Source organism: Lemur catta, chromosome 3 (genome assembly GCF_020740605.2).
Source record: "Lemur catta isolate mLemCat1 chromosome 3, mLemCat1.pri, whole genome shotgun sequence".
NCBI lineage: Eukaryota > Metazoa > Chordata > Mammalia > Primates > Lemuridae > Lemur > Lemur catta.
In genome coordinates, this window is record NC_059130.1 from 28605352 (window position 1) to 28621421 (window position 16070).

At 54.0% G+C, this 16070-nt stretch overlaps 2 protein-coding genes across 5 annotated transcripts; both read right to left on the reverse strand.

The window, feature by feature from the left end:
• Nucleotides 1-337: 337 nt before the first annotated feature.
• On the reverse strand, nucleotides 338-4705 carry PYGO2 (pygopus family PHD finger 2). Of its 2 annotated transcripts, none has more exons than XM_045545224.1 (3): nucleotides 4292-4705; nucleotides 3797-3846; nucleotides 338-3162 (listed from the first exon to the last, which is right to left on the reverse strand). In XM_045545224.1, the coding sequence occupies exons 1-3, from the start codon at nucleotides 4392-4394 to the stop codon at nucleotides 2095-2097; spliced, it is 1221 nt and encodes a 406-aa protein (XP_045401180.1). In that variant the 5' UTR covers nucleotides 4395-4705; the 3' UTR covers nucleotides 338-2094. The 2 variants fall into 2 exon arrangements, with proteins under 2 accessions (XP_045401180.1, XP_045401181.1); XM_045545225.1 differs by having other exon boundaries at nucleotides 3797-3938; nucleotides 4292-4369.
• Nucleotides 4706-5048: 343 nt separating this feature from the next.
• On the reverse strand, nucleotides 5049-16055 carry SHC1 (SHC adaptor protein 1). Of its 3 annotated transcripts, XM_045545223.1 has the most exons (13): nucleotides 16007-16055; nucleotides 12139-12306; nucleotides 11506-11576; nucleotides 10904-10967; nucleotides 10628-10747; nucleotides 10308-10361; nucleotides 10064-10115; nucleotides 9742-9868; nucleotides 8351-8549; nucleotides 8193-8262; nucleotides 7984-8112; nucleotides 7596-7834; nucleotides 5049-6721 (listed from the first exon to the last, which is right to left on the reverse strand). In XM_045545223.1, the coding sequence occupies exons 2-13, from the start codon at nucleotides 12301-12303 to the stop codon at nucleotides 6593-6595; spliced, it is 1419 nt and encodes a 472-aa protein (XP_045401179.1). In that variant the 5' UTR covers nucleotides 12304-12306; nucleotides 16007-16055; the 3' UTR covers nucleotides 5049-6592. The 3 variants fall into 3 exon arrangements, with proteins under 3 accessions (XP_045401179.1, XP_045401178.1, XP_045401177.1); XM_045545222.1 differs by lacking the exon at nucleotides 16007-16055 and having other exon boundaries at nucleotides 7984-8109; nucleotides 12139-14234; XM_045545221.1 differs by lacking the exon at nucleotides 16007-16055 and having other exon boundaries at nucleotides 12139-14234.
• Nucleotides 16056-16070: the final 15 nt, after the last annotated feature.

The following is a 16070-nucleotide window of genomic DNA, read 5'->3' on the forward strand; positions in this document are numbered from 1 at the left end:
AGCAGGGGGTGGGTGCTGAATTCAGTAGAGTTCAAACACTTGTCTCCCAGGGGCCTTGGAGCCAAATCTCCTGCCTGGCTCCAAGCCAGGCCCAGGAATGTGCTCAGAATGGAAACTCAGTTTCTCACAGCAGGGACACAGGGGAGGAGGGGGTAGGGGGACACAGGCCTCCCTAGGCTCAGCAGCCTAAACCAGGGTCAGCTTAGAGGCTGAATCTTTCTGCCATTCCCAATTCCAGGGACCCTGGGGAGTACACATATCCTCACGCCAAGCATCCCTCCCAGCAGTGATAGTGGCTCATTCCAACCTTTTTGCACAACACCAAGGAGTCCTCGTCTCGATTTTTAAGTCATTTTATTAATCCAACCGTACAAAAAACCACCTCTTCCACCACTTTCTTCCAAAAAGTTGTGGAGCAAGAGGGAGTTGACTGAGCAAAGACACTCCCCCAGGAGCCATTTTACAAAATGCGTAGGAGGGAGACAACACAAAAATAGCAACAGATAAAACGGGCAAACAGAACCACAAACACAACACAAAGTTGAGCAATAGGGGGTTGACATCTATGCTGTTTTAGTGTGGGGGAACACTGGAAGAGAGACACCCAGATTTTCTTACAGCCTCAAAGGCTACTGGCTCTACCAGTGCAGTATCTTCTCTCCATATGACAGGGAACTGAGAGAAGACGGGTAGGGGGCCACAGAGGGTAGGTCTTTGCCACCATTCCTCATGCCTCTGAGGGACCACTGACTTCTGTGAAGAGGGCCGAAGCTCATGCCTGCCTTCCCCACCCCACTGAGGAATGTGTACATGAGGTGCCAAGAGCCAGCAGCTGCCAGGGGCTCCTTATCAAGCCTCAGGCTCATCTCTGGCAGGCAGTGCTTAAAAAATTTAAAAAATACAAATAAAGCCCAGTGCAGGACTTTGGCAGAGAGGAATGAGAATTGCTGGATCACCAGGCCCAAGACGATATAAAAGAATAGCAAGGAAAGAGAGAAGCAAAAAAACTCTAGGCTCTTCTACCTTTCAGTACCATGGCAATGAGGATGCCCCCGCATCCCCATACCCACAAGACTGTGACAGGGCCTCATTTGGATCCTTTTATCAGGAGAGGAAATGAGGTATAAGGGCTCTGTGCCTTTTCAAGCTTTCCTTCAATCAAGCCAGGAAGGCAGAGGAACAAGGGTGCTGAAAGTTGAAAAACAGCACTGAGTATAATGTGCAACAGATGGATGAGGGGTGGGGGAAGGTGTACCAGCAAAGTCCAGACTTCCAGAACAGCCCAAACTTCAAATATTCTGGTCTATCAGACCACATATCCCAATTTTTGGCAAAAATATGGTCATCAGGAGAAAAGCACAAGAGAGGCTGAGAAAGGACCAGTGACTTTGGTATGAGGAAGGTGTGTCCTTGACAGCATCTCTTACCCACTGTCTCAAAGCCCCAAATCACCAAGAAACTGCCATTAATAGCCAGGAACTCTCCTGCTTCTTCAAGCTATTTGGTTCTCTGAGGGGGGAGGAGTTAGGTAGGTCTTGAAGGAGGCAAAGGAGAGAGTAGGAAGAGGGGAAAATCCCCATTTATTCCCTAAAGCTATCTCCCAGAGCCCATAAAAAGGACTATTGCAGGGATGGGAAGAGACCTCAACTCCTGTGGCCAGAAACCTTTAACACTTGACTCCAAAAACTAAGGCTGGAGCTGTGGGGCTACATAGGGGTGTTAGGCACAGGTGTTAGGGGCATCCATCATCTACAGAGAGGACACCCCTGCCCTCGGGATCTTCCTCCAGCCCCTTTTCTCTTGCAGCCATACTCCTAGGCCTCCAGAAATAGCCACAAAAAATGGCTCTGCTCAGCAGGGCTTTGGTTTCCTGGATCTCTGTAGATCTCAACACGTAAGTTTCCCAAAAAGTGAGCGATCCAGGCTCTTCTGTCTGCTCACCTCAATTCCTTTTCTGCCCCCAGGAGCCATTGTGTTTCGGCCCCATGGGGATGGGAAGCCAGTAGAAATAAGGACCAAGAGCCAGACATGGAAACAATCACCCTGGAAGAGCAAGGAGGGATGTGTGCACTTCCCTGGGCCACCTTGCCAATGTCAACCGTCATTAGCAGCCACTAGCTGCCCCATGCCCTCTCGAATGTAGACAGACTGGATCTCCTTGGTCTTCAGGCAGAGATCGCAGGCCCAGACAGCAGAGGCCTCGGTGGTCAGCAGCCCATAGGCACTCTCAGTCATGCCTGTGCACTCACGGTGGAACCACTTCTGGCAGGAGGCCTCACACAGAATGGCATCCTGGTCATCGTTCACCTCACTCCGACAGGCACCACACGGATACACCAAGCCTGGAGGAGGCTGGGGCCCCGAGCCCCCACCTGCCTTGCCAGGGGGTGCCAAGCTGTTGGCATCCGGAGTGCCCCCACCCCGACCACTGCTGTTTGGGGGGAAACTGGGCTGGTTCCCATTAACAGCAGCAGCTGGGGAGCCTGAGTGGGGCTCCTGGGGAAAAGCAGTTGGAGCAGGTGGGTTTAAAGGCTTCCCCCCATCCTCACCACCAGGGCCAGGAAAGCTGGGGTCCGGACCAGGGAAGGGACTTGTGTTAGGGGGCAGGCTGGGGAGTCCCTGACCAGGCCTCTGGAGAGGAGAGGGGCCAAAAGGAGCCCCTGGCTGGGCAAAGCGTTGGGGAAGGGAAGGGGGGCCCAGATCCCCTCTGGGAGGCTGTCCCATGGTGGGTGAGATCATGGGACCAAATCCCCCCACTGGTCCTGGCATCATCTGCCCACCAGGAGGACTAAAATTTTGACCCAGAGGCTGATTGAAGGGTTGGCTAGGAAAGTTCATGTTGCCTGGGGGTGGGTAGCCAGGGCCCTGGGGGGGCATGTTGAAAGCAGGGCCCATAGGGTTGGGAGGGAATGGCGGGGGCTGTCGACGAAGTGGCTGGGGACCTCCTCCACCCCCAGTGCCATAGCCTGGGGGCACCTGGCCTGCCATGCCCCCCTGTACACGAAAGCCTCCAAAGGGCACAGGACTGCCAAGGAATGGAGGGGCTGTGCCCCCCACCTTAGGGGCTCCGAAGTCATCCTCAAAAGGGTTAGATGCAACCAGGTGATCCACCATGGGTGTTGGGGGTGGTGCAAACTCCGTCAGATGTGAGTATGCAGGGCCCTAGAAGGGGAAGAGATGAGGGAAATAAGGTCATGGAGGGGGACAAAGAGCTGAACCAAGAGAGCACCACAAACACCATGCACACTTTAGCTCAGATCTAAAATCAAGATGGAACTTAAAATGCGACAGAGAAATAGGTGACTTGGAACTAGCATAGAACAGTTTTGAAAAACAGACAGAACTAGACTGGAATCCCAGCTCTGCCCCTTAATAACCTCAAGACTCTGGTGCGGGTAACTTAACTTTTTTAAGCCTTAGATGTCTTGTCTGTAAAATAGGGCTAATGCCTACCTCCCAAAACTGTTAAAGCACTTAAGCACAATCTCTGGCACTTAGAAAAGGCCCAGTAAATGTTAGGAGTTATGTTAGCATCATGAGAGAACTGGGACAGGAAAAATCAGGGAGAGGAAAATTGTAACCCTGACTGATATGACCTTTGGTTAAATCATCTCTTGGGAGAGATATTTCCCCCTAAATTTGCTATAAGGTTGAGGGAAAGGACCAGAGACAGAGAGACAGTTTTCTCTTCTCCCCACACCTGATGCAAGATACAAACAGATACTGAAGTGGCAGAGTAGCCAGTGCTCCACCAAGGGGCTGCCAGGAACTACCCCCACCACCAACCTCCATTCACCTGAGTATTTGACTTTCTTCGCTTCTTTTCTGGGCTCTTCATTTGCAGACCTGGAACACCAGCAAAAGGCAGACGCAGACAAGTTTCCCTGAGGTTTCCCCAACCTCCTTTTTCACAGCCATGCTCTGAGGAACTCCTCTAACTTCAATATACATTTATTTAACAAATACTATTAATGACAACGGAGGTAGTATGAAAAATGAATTGTCAATATGATCATACTCTCAGCTACGTTTTAAAACAATATCCCATCTTTTGAAACATTCAGGCTCCAAGTGACTCCTGAATTCCATGTGGCTCCAGAACCGAGTCCTCCATCTGTGACACTTTTCCCCAACCCCTGGAAGGCTACACCCACCCACCCTTTCCACCTGGACCTCCCTTCAGGCTATGAACCACCCGCTCCCCACCAATCCTCACCCCTACCCCTACCCCCACCCCCGAAGTTCCCAAGTCCTGGGCCTCTTCAGCCCCCACCCCTCGCAGCGCTCTCACCGGCCTTTCCCTGCTTCCTCCCGGTGCTGGGCGGCGCAGGGGGCGGTGCGGGGCCGCCACCTCCCTCCAGCTTGTCCGGTGGGGGCGGCGCCGAGGCGGCCATGGAGTGGGGACCCGGGTCAGCGGCGGCGGGGGATGGAGGCGCCCTCGGGCTGCACCATCGCCCGGAAGGGGAATCAGGGGCAGCACAGGCCCCCGGGCTGCAGCAACCCCAAAGTGCAGCGAGGAACAGACGCCCAGCCGGGGCGCGAACTGCGCTCTCGCCCCAGACTCACCGCCCGCCAGCGGCAGCAGCAACCGGAACCGGAACTCAGCTCGGCCGCCTCCACTGAGTGCGGCGGGGAGGGGGAGCAAGGAGTGGACCAGACTGTACGGCGGAAAGCACCGGGAGGGGCGAGACGTACCACGGCAGGACCCTAGTGGAGAGGGCCGTTTCCCGTTAGAGGAGCGGCCCATTCCTGCTCACCGAGGGGCGGTGGCCACTGGCCCCTGTCGTGGGACCGTACCATCCCGGGCGGTGGGGCCGCCGCGGAGGTGCGCGCGCGTGCCCGGGCAGCTTGGGGCCGGAGTTGGGGCTCCCAGGCGTCCGGAGCCAGCCCCTTCTGTGCACATGACATCCCCACCCGGCCCGTGGGCGGGCGGGCCCCGCTCTGCTGCGCCCTCCCGGCTTCCCGCGGGCTGCCGCGACCTCCGCCACCCCTCCCACCGCTGAGCGCCCAGGGCGAACACAATAGGTTTTCGAGAAGAGACGCCGAGGTAGAAGAAATACGGACTTTAATGATTATTTTTCCCTTTGGTATAAGTGAGACCCGTGAAAACATCCAAACAACAACAAAAAAGAAGGCCTGGATGAAAAGTCAACTCCCCCTATCCGCAAGGCCTACAGAAAGAGTGCTGCCGGCTTCTCTTCGCGGCCGCACCGCGCCAAGTGCCAAGTGCGGGGCCTGGCCAGTAGAAGGTAATCAGTAACTGCAGGTTTTAAGTTTCCCCTTCGGGGAACTGTCACACGCACTCAGCCAAACTTCTGCTTCCCAGCCTCGCCGAAGGAGGCCTAAGTTTTTCTGGCTCTAGCTCGAAATCAATTTCTGCCTCAGGTCTCCCTTGTATAAAAGATAATGCTCCTGATCGAAGTTACCTCACAGGCCAGGGTGAGGAAAATGCCAATAGTTGTAAATGGGCTTGGAAAAGTCAAAGAAGTGGTGTATAAATGCAATCGATTATTGTTACTTTGTGCTCAAGAATAAACCATGGAAAACAAAATTAGGAAAGTAATTCTACAGCCCTAAAATATATGCATATAAAATAAAAAGAATGGATGCAGTTCCAAATCTACAGATGGTATTTAAGGATTGTCTACTGCTTTAGAGTCTCGGTGCCCCTGTTCCCGCCCCACAAAATCCACCTGGGAGAGTTAACTGTAAAGGAGGCCCAAATTCAGTCCACCGCCCCCTATCATCCCAGAAGGGGATGAAGGGGGAAGCAGCACGAGGCTACTGGAGGACGGGCTGCACTTTGGCTGTAGAGTATAACAAGCATGCAACATAGGGGTGGGACTTATGAAATGTATGTACAGACCCCTTGGGGTGAGGGGCCCCGGCCAGGAGGCACTGAGCAAGGGAGGGGTCCATCTCCCCCCTGGCCGGGAGGGGGGCTCTGGGGCAATCTCTGAGGGTTGCATATCCCCAGGGAGAGGGGACAGCTGCCACTCCTGCCTCTGTTCTCCCAACCCAAACTGGAGGGTGTGCTGAGCAAGGAGAAGGCAGGGTCCCAGAAGCCAAGGTGTCAGCACCCCTGTCATTGAACTTAGGGGCCTGAGAACTCTTTGCATAAAATATCTTCAGACCTAGAAGATGGTCAAAGGCACAAAGTTTAAACACTGGGGTGAGGGTTGTTCAAAGGGGTCTGGGGTGCCCTGAAACTCAGGGGTAGACCAGAGGTGTGGTTCGTTCCCTCTTCCCCAGAAGGGTGATTGCTCCACTGGGCCTGTCACCATAGGACATTTTCCATTACAAGCACTCACCTTCTTAGGGAAGGGGGTATCAGGTTGGCACAGGAAAGGCCCAGGTAAGGGGCCACTCTGTACATTAATACTTTGGTGATGTTTGGGGAGAAGCAGGATTCTACCTCAGACTCCTGACTCAAACCCTCTCACACAGCTAGATATCAAACCCAGTGTCCACACTATTCCCGGCATCTATACAAGGCCAAGCCCATAGAAAACTCCCAAATGAGGTCCTGAGAGTTAGGGAACAGGGTGGAAGGGGCTGGAGGGCATCTTCTGCAAGAGAGCATTGGGACAGATCACGGTTTTCGCTCCACAGGTTGCTGTAGACACAGTTCGCTGCCCGCAGAGATGATGGGCAAGTGATTGTCCATGTGGTAGCTGATGAGGTGACTGACACTCTCAAAGCGGTGATCCTTTGTCCGAACCTGGGAAGGTAGGAAGGAAGAGGGTCAATTCCAGTAAAGAGTCAAACGAGATCTGGTTTGCAGCCATTGAAAGACAAGTAAAGAAGAAAAAGAAAATCAGGCCTCAGACCCCAAGGTTGAGGAAGGTGGAACAGTCAAGAGGATTAAGGAAGGAGAAAAATGGCAGGGGGAGGAGAGTGGGGCTGTCAGGCCTGCTCACTGAGGTTTCTCTATAAAGAGAAGCTACAGACAGTTGTGGGAATGGGCAGGTCAGTGAACTGGGAAAAGGCAAAGGAGACATTACCCCAGAAACAGTGAAGCTGAGGGATATCTACACCTTTCCTGACCTGGAAGAAGTTAGCATGTCTCAAAGGAATATACACAGCACAAAAAAAAGATGTGGAAAGAAGGCTGAGACTGCTGTAGAAAAGAGACCAAAATTTTGAGCAGTGGGATAGTGCAGATAAGAGAAAGGACAGGGGCCTGAGCCCTGCGTCTAGGAAGCTGGGGAAGCCCCTGGCTCCTCTTGAGAGAGTCAACTTGGGGTGTCTCGTCTCTAATACTGGGCATCACAACCTTTCTGGGTGGTTTCGTCATTTGCCAAAAGAGGGGCACAGGTGAGATGAGCACCTTCTAGCTCTGATGGGCTTAAGGCCTGAGGATCTGAGGAATGGTCAGGACTGTAAGGAACACAGCTCAGGCTCAGCGATACGAGAAGGGAAGGACCCCTAATCTGCTGGAGGAGGACGCCAAGCACCTTGAAGAGCAGGAAAGGCCCATAGTGAGCTGCCCAGCAGAGAAAGTCTAGAAAGCAATGAGGAAAGGAACAGGGCTGCACTGTAGGGTACAGTACCTTCCTTTCTGCCACCCCCACCCATACCTCTGCCACACTCACCACACCCTCAGGGTCCACCAGTAGCAGGTGCTTGGGCTGCCCACTCTGCAAACCAGTGAGCACATACTGGCCAGGTGTGGTTGTGCTCTCCCGGACCAGGAAGTCCCCATTCAGCTGCAGCAGAGCCTCAGCCTCCCGCCGGCTCAGCTTCCCATGGAACCAGGGCTCCCCTCGGAGCTGCTCAGCCATGGACACTGACTGGGAAGGTGGAGGCACCCGAAGGGCATCTTCAAAGGGCTCTAGGGGTACAGAAAGAGGGTTAGGAGAGGCAGCTGGCACAATACACACCCAGTATCCAGAACTTCAGGAAGGAAAAAGGAGATGGGCAGGAGAAGAGGAGGAACCAAAGAGGAAGGTGGGGATGCAGAAAGGAGAAAGGAGCACTCACTCATGTCAAAGAGATCCCGGGGTGCACTGCCATTGATAGCAGGATTGGGGGGCCCAGCCCCTGCTTGCCGGGCCTTGTCTAGGTTCTGGACGTTGACATAGGAGGGATCATCAAAGAGCTCTCTGCCTGCTGAGGAAAGGGAGGCTCTACAGTGACCCCAGCCCTGCCTCCAGCACTCCTGGCTCTGCCCATCTCAGCTCCCTTCATACCTGGGCAGGGTGGTGCAGGCGGCAACTGTTTGCGGACTTCTGGGTCTCCCCCAACAGGCTGCCCTATGGGCTGCAGGAATAAAAATAAGGTGAGACAAGAGGCCCTAACCAGCCACTTCCACCCCTAGGCTCAGCCCACCTCCATCACAGCAACTTACCAGAGTGGCGCCCAAGTGGCTAGGTGTCTGGGCACTGGGAGGAGTGGGCCGAGCAGCCCCTGGAGTGGCTCCTTCCCGAAGCCTCATGTCTACCACCCCCCCAAGAGGGGGTTCCTTCCCTGGGAAGTCATTATAGTACTGATGATCAGGTGGCTCTTCCTCCTCCTCATCCCAAGCTGAGCCATCAAAGCCAGCCATCCTGAGAGGAACAGGAGGGAGTGAGAAGTATGGGTATAAATGTGTGGTGGGTGGGAAGATGGGCAGAGGGGAAAAGGACAGTGGCCACATATTGGGCATTTACTATGGGCTAGGCCTGAGGCTGGGTGTTTTCTTACATACATAATCATTTCATTCTCCTGGCAACCCTGTAAGGTAGGTATTATTTCCTTCCTCAATTTACAGATGAGGAAAATGAGGGTCAGAGGTAAAAAGATTGGCACAAGGTCTCACAACTAAAAGGTGGCAGAGCTGAGATTTAAATTCAGGTTTGACATTAAAGATCACATCCTTGATCACTGTGCTGTCTCCCAAGAGGGAAGGGAAGCACTACATAGCAGAAGGAGCTGGCCCAGAATGTTTGAACCTCTCCTAAATAATCCCTACTGGTCCCACTGCTTATCCCTCAAGGCCTGAGGTAGGAAAGGTAGTGATCTCAGGGAAAAGAGATATCCTCCCTAATCCAAATTCCTTTTTTTTTTCTTTTTTTAAAAGACACAGGTCTCACTCTGTCACTGAGGCTAGAGTACAGTATAGTGGTAAAATTATAGCTTACTGCAGCCTTGAACTCCTGGGCTCAAGCGACCCACCCGCCTCAGCTTCCCAAGTAGCTGGAACTACAGGCACATGCCACCATGCCTAGGTAATTTTTCTTCTTTTTTTTTTTTTTTAGAGACAGAGGTGTCACTATTTTGCCCAGGCTGGTCTGGAACTCCTGGTCTCAAGCTGTCCTCCTGCCTCAGCCTCCCAAATAGCTGGGACTACAGGCATGAGCCACCACACCCAGCCCTAATCCAAATTCTTGGTGGCTTCTACAGGTAGGAAAACACAGAAAGACAAATGGAGTAATGCACAAGAATGAGGGAGAGGCCAGAAACCAGGAGGCTGAGAACAGAAAATCCCATCTAGACAGAGAAAAAGATGTAACTTGGAAGTCCTGGAATAGAGCTCCACTACAGGCAAACAAGAGGAAGAGCTGGGCCTACAGCAGGCAGGCCCTCAAAAGACTTTCTGATGGGCCACAGGAAACATAAGAATAGCAGGAAGTGGGAAGCAGGGGCACACAGGTTATTTCCTTCCATGAACCTCTCTAAGCTCAAGTGTGGGAAGACCAGCCCCACTTTCCCAATCCCAGTCTGGAGCCCAAGAGCTGCCCACACCCCCCACCTGCTCACCTGTCATGGGGGGTGACCAGTTTGGGGGGGTTCCTGAGGTATTGTTTGAAGCGCAACTCGAAGGCCTGGCCAATGGTGCTAATGACGTCCTGGGCAAGCCCTTCAGGACACTCCAAGATGTGGCAGGCTGGGGACACAGCAGAGGCTATCAGTGAGCTCTGAGGTGGGGATGCTAAGAGGAGGCATGGATGGGGCCTACATCTTCCTTGGCAGGAGCCCCTAGTTAACTCTACTCAGTAAGAGCAGGAAAATTCAACCCCAGGTCCTGCTCACCTGTCCCACTGACAGCCAGACCCACCCAGTGCTCCCCACCATGCCTCACCTCTCTGATTCACAGGGTCTTTGGCAACATAGGCGACATATTCGGCTGTGTCCTTGGGGTGCACAAAGTCAGAAGAAGCCAGTTAGCTAAATTTTACAGCTCCATCTTAACTCCTGATCCCTAAAACCCAGTCCTTTTCAGATATTCCCACAACCCTAACACCCCCCACTTCTCTAGCTAATGTCTTCCCAATCCCTGGCCCCTTGCTCTGCTCCCACCACCTTTGCTCTGTTCCCCAACTCACCGGATCCCCGCCGGACGCAAATGAGATAGATTGCATGTGGTGGTTGGCAATGATCTGAGAATCAGGGCAGGGGATGGAGAAGGAAGGGAATGTCATGTGTCAGGCAGCCTCAGGGCTCACATGGGGGCCCCTCACCCTGGCCCAGAACCCTGGAGTCCTGGTCTTATTCTCTTGGCTTCTTACCCCATGTCTTACTCATTTCTTCCTTCCCTACTGTCCTGCTGCTCCCAAGCCCTCTCTCCTAGCTTTTGGCCTCATAAGTAGATCTCCCCTTAGCCCTCCCATCATTGTTTCTGGTCCCCCTGCCCAGCCCCACCAACCTGTTTGCAGTCTGCGGCCATGAGGTTGAGGCTGCTGGTGGAGACGGTGAGAGTGATTGGCATTCCAGCAAATTTCAGATTACTCCTCCCCAGGATAGAGCTGAGTGGGCGGTTACAGGGCTAGGGAAGGGCCCAGGGCATCAGAAGCTGAGGCTTCTCAGCACCAGGAAACCACACTCCTGCCTTTCAGCCTTCTCCCCACATGCTGCACACTTGCCTTCCCCCTGCCCTTCCACATCTCCCAGCAGCATCCCTAGCCCCATTGACCCCAGGTACCTTTCTCCTCCTTGTCGCCCCCTTAGCACCTGGCACAGCCTCACACACCAGACTGATGGCCTCCCTGGGGAAAGAGGGGTACTCAGACCCAGAGCCTGCCCCTCACTCAGCTGTGGCTGCCACAGAACTGGGGGAGGGGAAGGCCAGGCCAGACTCCCGGGGCACTCCAGGCTCTTTGTCGTGGTGGATTGAATTAAGGGCCTTTAATATTTGATGACACTGAGAGGCCGCTTCCTGGCTGATTGGGTTAGGGCCTCAATGGGCATAGCCCCACCCCCTTCCAGCTACCAAATGTCCCATTCCCTTCCCAAAGGCAGCAGCAACCTTCCATCCTCCCCCATTTTCTACTCCAGCTCCAGCTGCCAAGTGCTTCTGCCACCTTCCCCCCAACTCCCAAGGCTGGATAGGTAAGGAGGATCTGAGCCAGAGTTGCCTCTTTTCATTCAGACTTAGTCTTACTCTCCTAACTTTCTCTCAATCCCCTTCACCACCCAGGGATAAGCCACCACTAGCACTACCACCAGGTGACCTACTCTCCTTCTCCCTTTCCTGTGGCCTCACTAATCTCAGGACTCCTACAATCCGCCCCTCTCCCCACTAACCTGGTGACCTGAGTCCGGGTGTTGAAGTCAAGAGCGCGCATTGACTGCAGGACCTCCACACAGCCCATATACTGACGGGAGGGACGGGAGATAACAGGTCAGCCGCTTCCCCCATCCCTTCACAAAGGGCCCTAGACTTTACCCTATGTGGTCCCCAAGGGAAATAAAGATGAAGTTCTGCCCACTCCCTGAGTCTACCTCCCACAACCAATGTGAAAGACAACAGGGGCTGAGGAGAGAAAAAGGCAGACCTCATGCACTGGGAAGAGAATTTGGTGGGGAGACACAGGCATTGGATGGGATGGAGTGACATCTCCAGAAAGGGGGAGGAGACTGGAGGAGAGAATCAAGAAGTCACTCATTTCAACACTTAACTAAGAGCTTCTGCTGTGCTGGGCATTGTGCTGAACATGGCAGGGTGGGGGTAGGGGAGTGGAAAGAAGGAAGGGGGCCTAGGCAAAGCTGGAAGGGGCTACAGAATCAAAATAAGGGGTGAGAAAGGTTTAAGAAATAGGACACTGAAACAGGGGGTTATTGGGGAACAGCAGGAAAAAAGAGATTCCAGTGAAGCTGGAGTGAGCAGAAGAACTGGAGGAGGTCTGGGACGGAGTGGAAGGGAGGACGTTCACTCACCCGAACCAAGTAGGAAACCCCGGGTCCCATGACTTTGTCGTTGGGATGCAGCCAGCCCCGCGTGGGCTTATTGACAAAGCTCCCGTGGCGGGTCCACTCCTCGCCCCCCAGCTGGCCCCCTTCCACCCGAGTCCTGCGCCCGCCGCCTCCACTCAGCTTGTTCATGTCCTGGAGGAGGGGCAGGGAGCCTGAGTCCGGCACGGCTGTCCCTACGATCCCCTCCCCATCTTCGGCTGCCCTTCCTGGCTCCCCCTTAGGCCCCAGGCGCCCCCCAGCCGGGTTGGCCAGCTTCAGGTTGCTCATCCGGGGAAAGAAGGAGCACAGGGTAGTGGGACTATCATCCCCAGGCAGAGGAGGCAGAATGGGCCCCAGGGACGAGGCAGATGGGGAAGGCAGCTCCTCCGGGGGGGTAGACCCTGAAGCCCCCTCCTCCAGCGATGACAGAGACTCATTCCGAAGTGGGTTGTACTTGGGCTTGGGGGGCAGGAGATCCATGGCTGGGGTGAGATAGGAGCTGCTGCCCGGCCCGGCCCCCCTGCCAGTTCAGGCAAGGGGGCCAGGCAGGGGGCATTCCCAGCCCCTTAGCCTGGTCGGACCTCTGTGGCCCAGGAATCACAGGAGTGCCAGGGAGGGAGAGGGACAAGTGGCTTCCGCTCCCCCAGCTCAGACCCAGACAGTTTCAGGCCCCATCCCCGCCCAGCGTGGAGCCTCTTCTCTGGCTGAGAAGAGAACAGGCTGCACCCAAAGCTGCCTGGCTCCTCCCAGGGGCGGGGAGCTAAGGGGAAAGACCAATCCCAAGGACAGTGCTGACTCACAGGCTCAGAAGGGCTGAGCCCTCACTGCCGCCCCAACCTAGGACTCTAGCAGGGGTAGGGCTACGCGTGCCCCTCTCTCCTGCCCTACACAGCTAGTAATCTGGGCAGGAGTAAAGTGTGGGTGGGAGGGGAGGATGAAGGAGTAGGAAGGAAAGGAGGGAGATAAGAGGAGGTCTGGATCAATCCAAACCGGACACAGGCTGGCCAAAGGGAGCAGGAAGCCAGGGGAGGGCAGGGGGGAATGAGGGAGGAAACAGAGGCAGCTGGGGGTGGAAAAGGGAGGGGATGCCAGAGCTCAGCATTTCCCTTCCTGTTCTGGTGGAACACTCAAATTCCTCCAGCCCAGGCCACCCCCCACTACTGCTACATACAGTGGGTGGTGGCCCCAGGGAGCCTGGGCCATTAGCATCCTCCACTACAACAGCTGTGGACTGGAGCTAGAGAAATGGGAAAGAGAAGGAAGTGGTCCCAGTGGAGGCAGAGCAGGGCCAAGAGAAAGGGCAAAGCTGGTGAAGAAAGAATAAAGTCCAACCTGGGTGGGGCATCCAAGCAAGAGCTGCCAGGCAACAGCAGAGCAAGAGGACATGTTGGTCAAGCCTCGTTCTCTATGTATAGCACCTATCAAACCAAGAAGCCACCCACTGTTCTGTTCCCCCTTTCCACAGGCCTAGTTAGCAAAGTAAGCCGTCAAGGGTGAGACTGAGGGATCAGGGCACTAACTCTAAGATCAACTCCCTGGACCTGCCAGGTATACTCATACCCCTCCTCTTGCAGTACTCTAAGCCCCAGCATAGAGCACACTTTCCTTCACACTGGGTGGGAGCGAGGGGCAGGGGCAGAATCTGGCTAGAGGAGGTGGGAGAGTGAAACAATTCTCCAAGAGACATGGGAGCTATAGGCCAGGAAAGTAGAGAGGTCAGAAGACAAATCTATGCCAATAAGTACAGGAGAAAGGGGTGCCCAGAGAAGATAGGCTGAGGGTGGATGCAAGGAATAGTCTCAAGCCCATTCTTTCTACCCACAGCTTCCTGCCACAGGTCTGCTGGAGGAGGCCATAGAGGAAGTTGGAAAATGATGAAAAAACAAGTAAAAGATACGTATTACCCCAGGCTCACCCTGGAATTATGTTTAGATTTGCTTCAGAGGATTAAAAGAATCTACATGATCATAGTGATTAACAATACTAGCACTTAAAATGTGTTAGATACTGTGCTTAACTCTTTCACCTCCTCTTAGTCCTCATCCCAGGAGAGCTTTGTCACTCCATCCACCACTCTTTTTTTTTTTTTTTTTTTTTGAGACAGGGTCTTGCTTTGACGCCTGGGCTAGAGTGCCATGGTGTCAGCCTAGCTCACAGCAACCTCAAACTCCTGGGCTCAAGCAATCCTCCTGCCTCAGCCTCCCGAGTAGCTAGGACTACAGGCGCATGCCACCACACCTGGCTAATTTTTCCTATTTTTAGTAGAGACGGGGTCTCACTCTTGCTCAGGCTGGTCTCAAACTCCTGAGCTCAAGCGATCCTCCTGCCTTGGCCTTCCAGAATGCTAAGATTACAGATATGAGCCACCAGCCACCGTGCCCCTGGCCCATCCACCACTCTTGAAAATGAATTCTATCACTCCATTTCCTAAGGCTCTCAGGCATAGCAAGAATGAGGAAAGGATTCTGCCATAGCCTCACAACTCCCAAAACACACAAACCCACACCAGGATGTCCTCATCTTTAAAGATGACATTCTGTGGAAGCCTGCAGTAAATAGAGGCAGGAAAAGACCAACAGGTGTGGACATTTGGAAGAAAAGAAAGGGGAAGTATGGCTCTAAATTTGCATAGGGAGAAAGGAGATTGCCTACTGTAAGTACAGGTGATTGAGTGTGGAGGAAAAGCTGTGTGTAGCTCAGCCCAGCTGGGAGGAGGCAAGGGGCGGGAAGTAGCAGGAAATGGCAAAAACCTCAGGAATGTTTCCAGCAGGGGAGGCTGGGCAAACCTGGCCAGGAGGATTGCCCAGAAAAGAACTCTGGTTTGGGGGAGGGGAAGAGCCAGAAGTAGGGGCTGAGCAGTCCCTTTAAAAAAAAAAAAAAAAAACCTAATCCCTACCCCCACTCCAAGCCACCGTTCTCTGGTGGCAGAAAATTTTCGCTCCTGTCACACACACCAACAAATCCACGGCCCAATTCAGCCATGGATAGGTAAGACCTACAGCTGTTTCTGGGGTGGGGTTGGTCCTGGGAAGGGAAACTCAGGGAGTGGGGCTGGGAATCTATGAGCAAACTTCTCTCCTATTCTCGTGCCAAACCCTAAGTGCTGCGCCCTTCAAGTAGGTCCACCCTTGAAGGAGGGAGAGGAAAACGGCTGCCTCTAATCTTACTCCTCACAGCCAGAGATGGAAACTTTGACTTCCCACCTGGTAGAGCACGAGAGCTCCGAAAACTGATCCCAAGGGCCAAAAGAAAGGACAGAGAAATGTAAGCAAGTGGAGTTTCTGGGACTGAAGACAAGGCTTTTCAGCTGATGACCTGAGTCCCACAGGGATAAATTTCCCAAGGGGGCGTGGTCCCCTAGGAAGCGTGCATCAGACTTCTAGGAAGCGAGCGTTCTGGACAATAAGACGTGGATTACGGAAGGGGCGGGGCTTCCACAGGGGTGGAGTCCCCCAGGGGGCGGGGCTTCAACACATTCGACTCGTTCTTTGAGCAGCAAGGATTTGCCCTTTTGGGAGATAGGCTTTTTGACAGAGAGGAGTTAGCGGAAAATCTTGCGAGGAGGCGGACTTTCGGAGAACTGGAAGGACTAACGAATGGTTTCTCGTAGCAGGGCTTGGAAACATGTCTGGGGTTGGGACTTCCAGAAAGACTGGGCGGCAGGGTGGGGTCGGTGACAATACATACAAAACAAGTCGGGATTCGAGAGCCCCCTGAAGTTGGGAGGTGGGACTTCCGGGGAGGGGGTTTCAGGGGGCGGGGCTTACAAATGAAGGCCGGAAGTGGGGTCTCGGGAGAGGGGTTCCGGGGTGCAGGAGTGGGTCACCTGAAGAGAAGAAAAGTCAAGACTCACCAGGTCCTCATGGAGTCTCCGCACCGCACCGCGGGCCGATTTGGTTCCAGATCACGCCACTTAA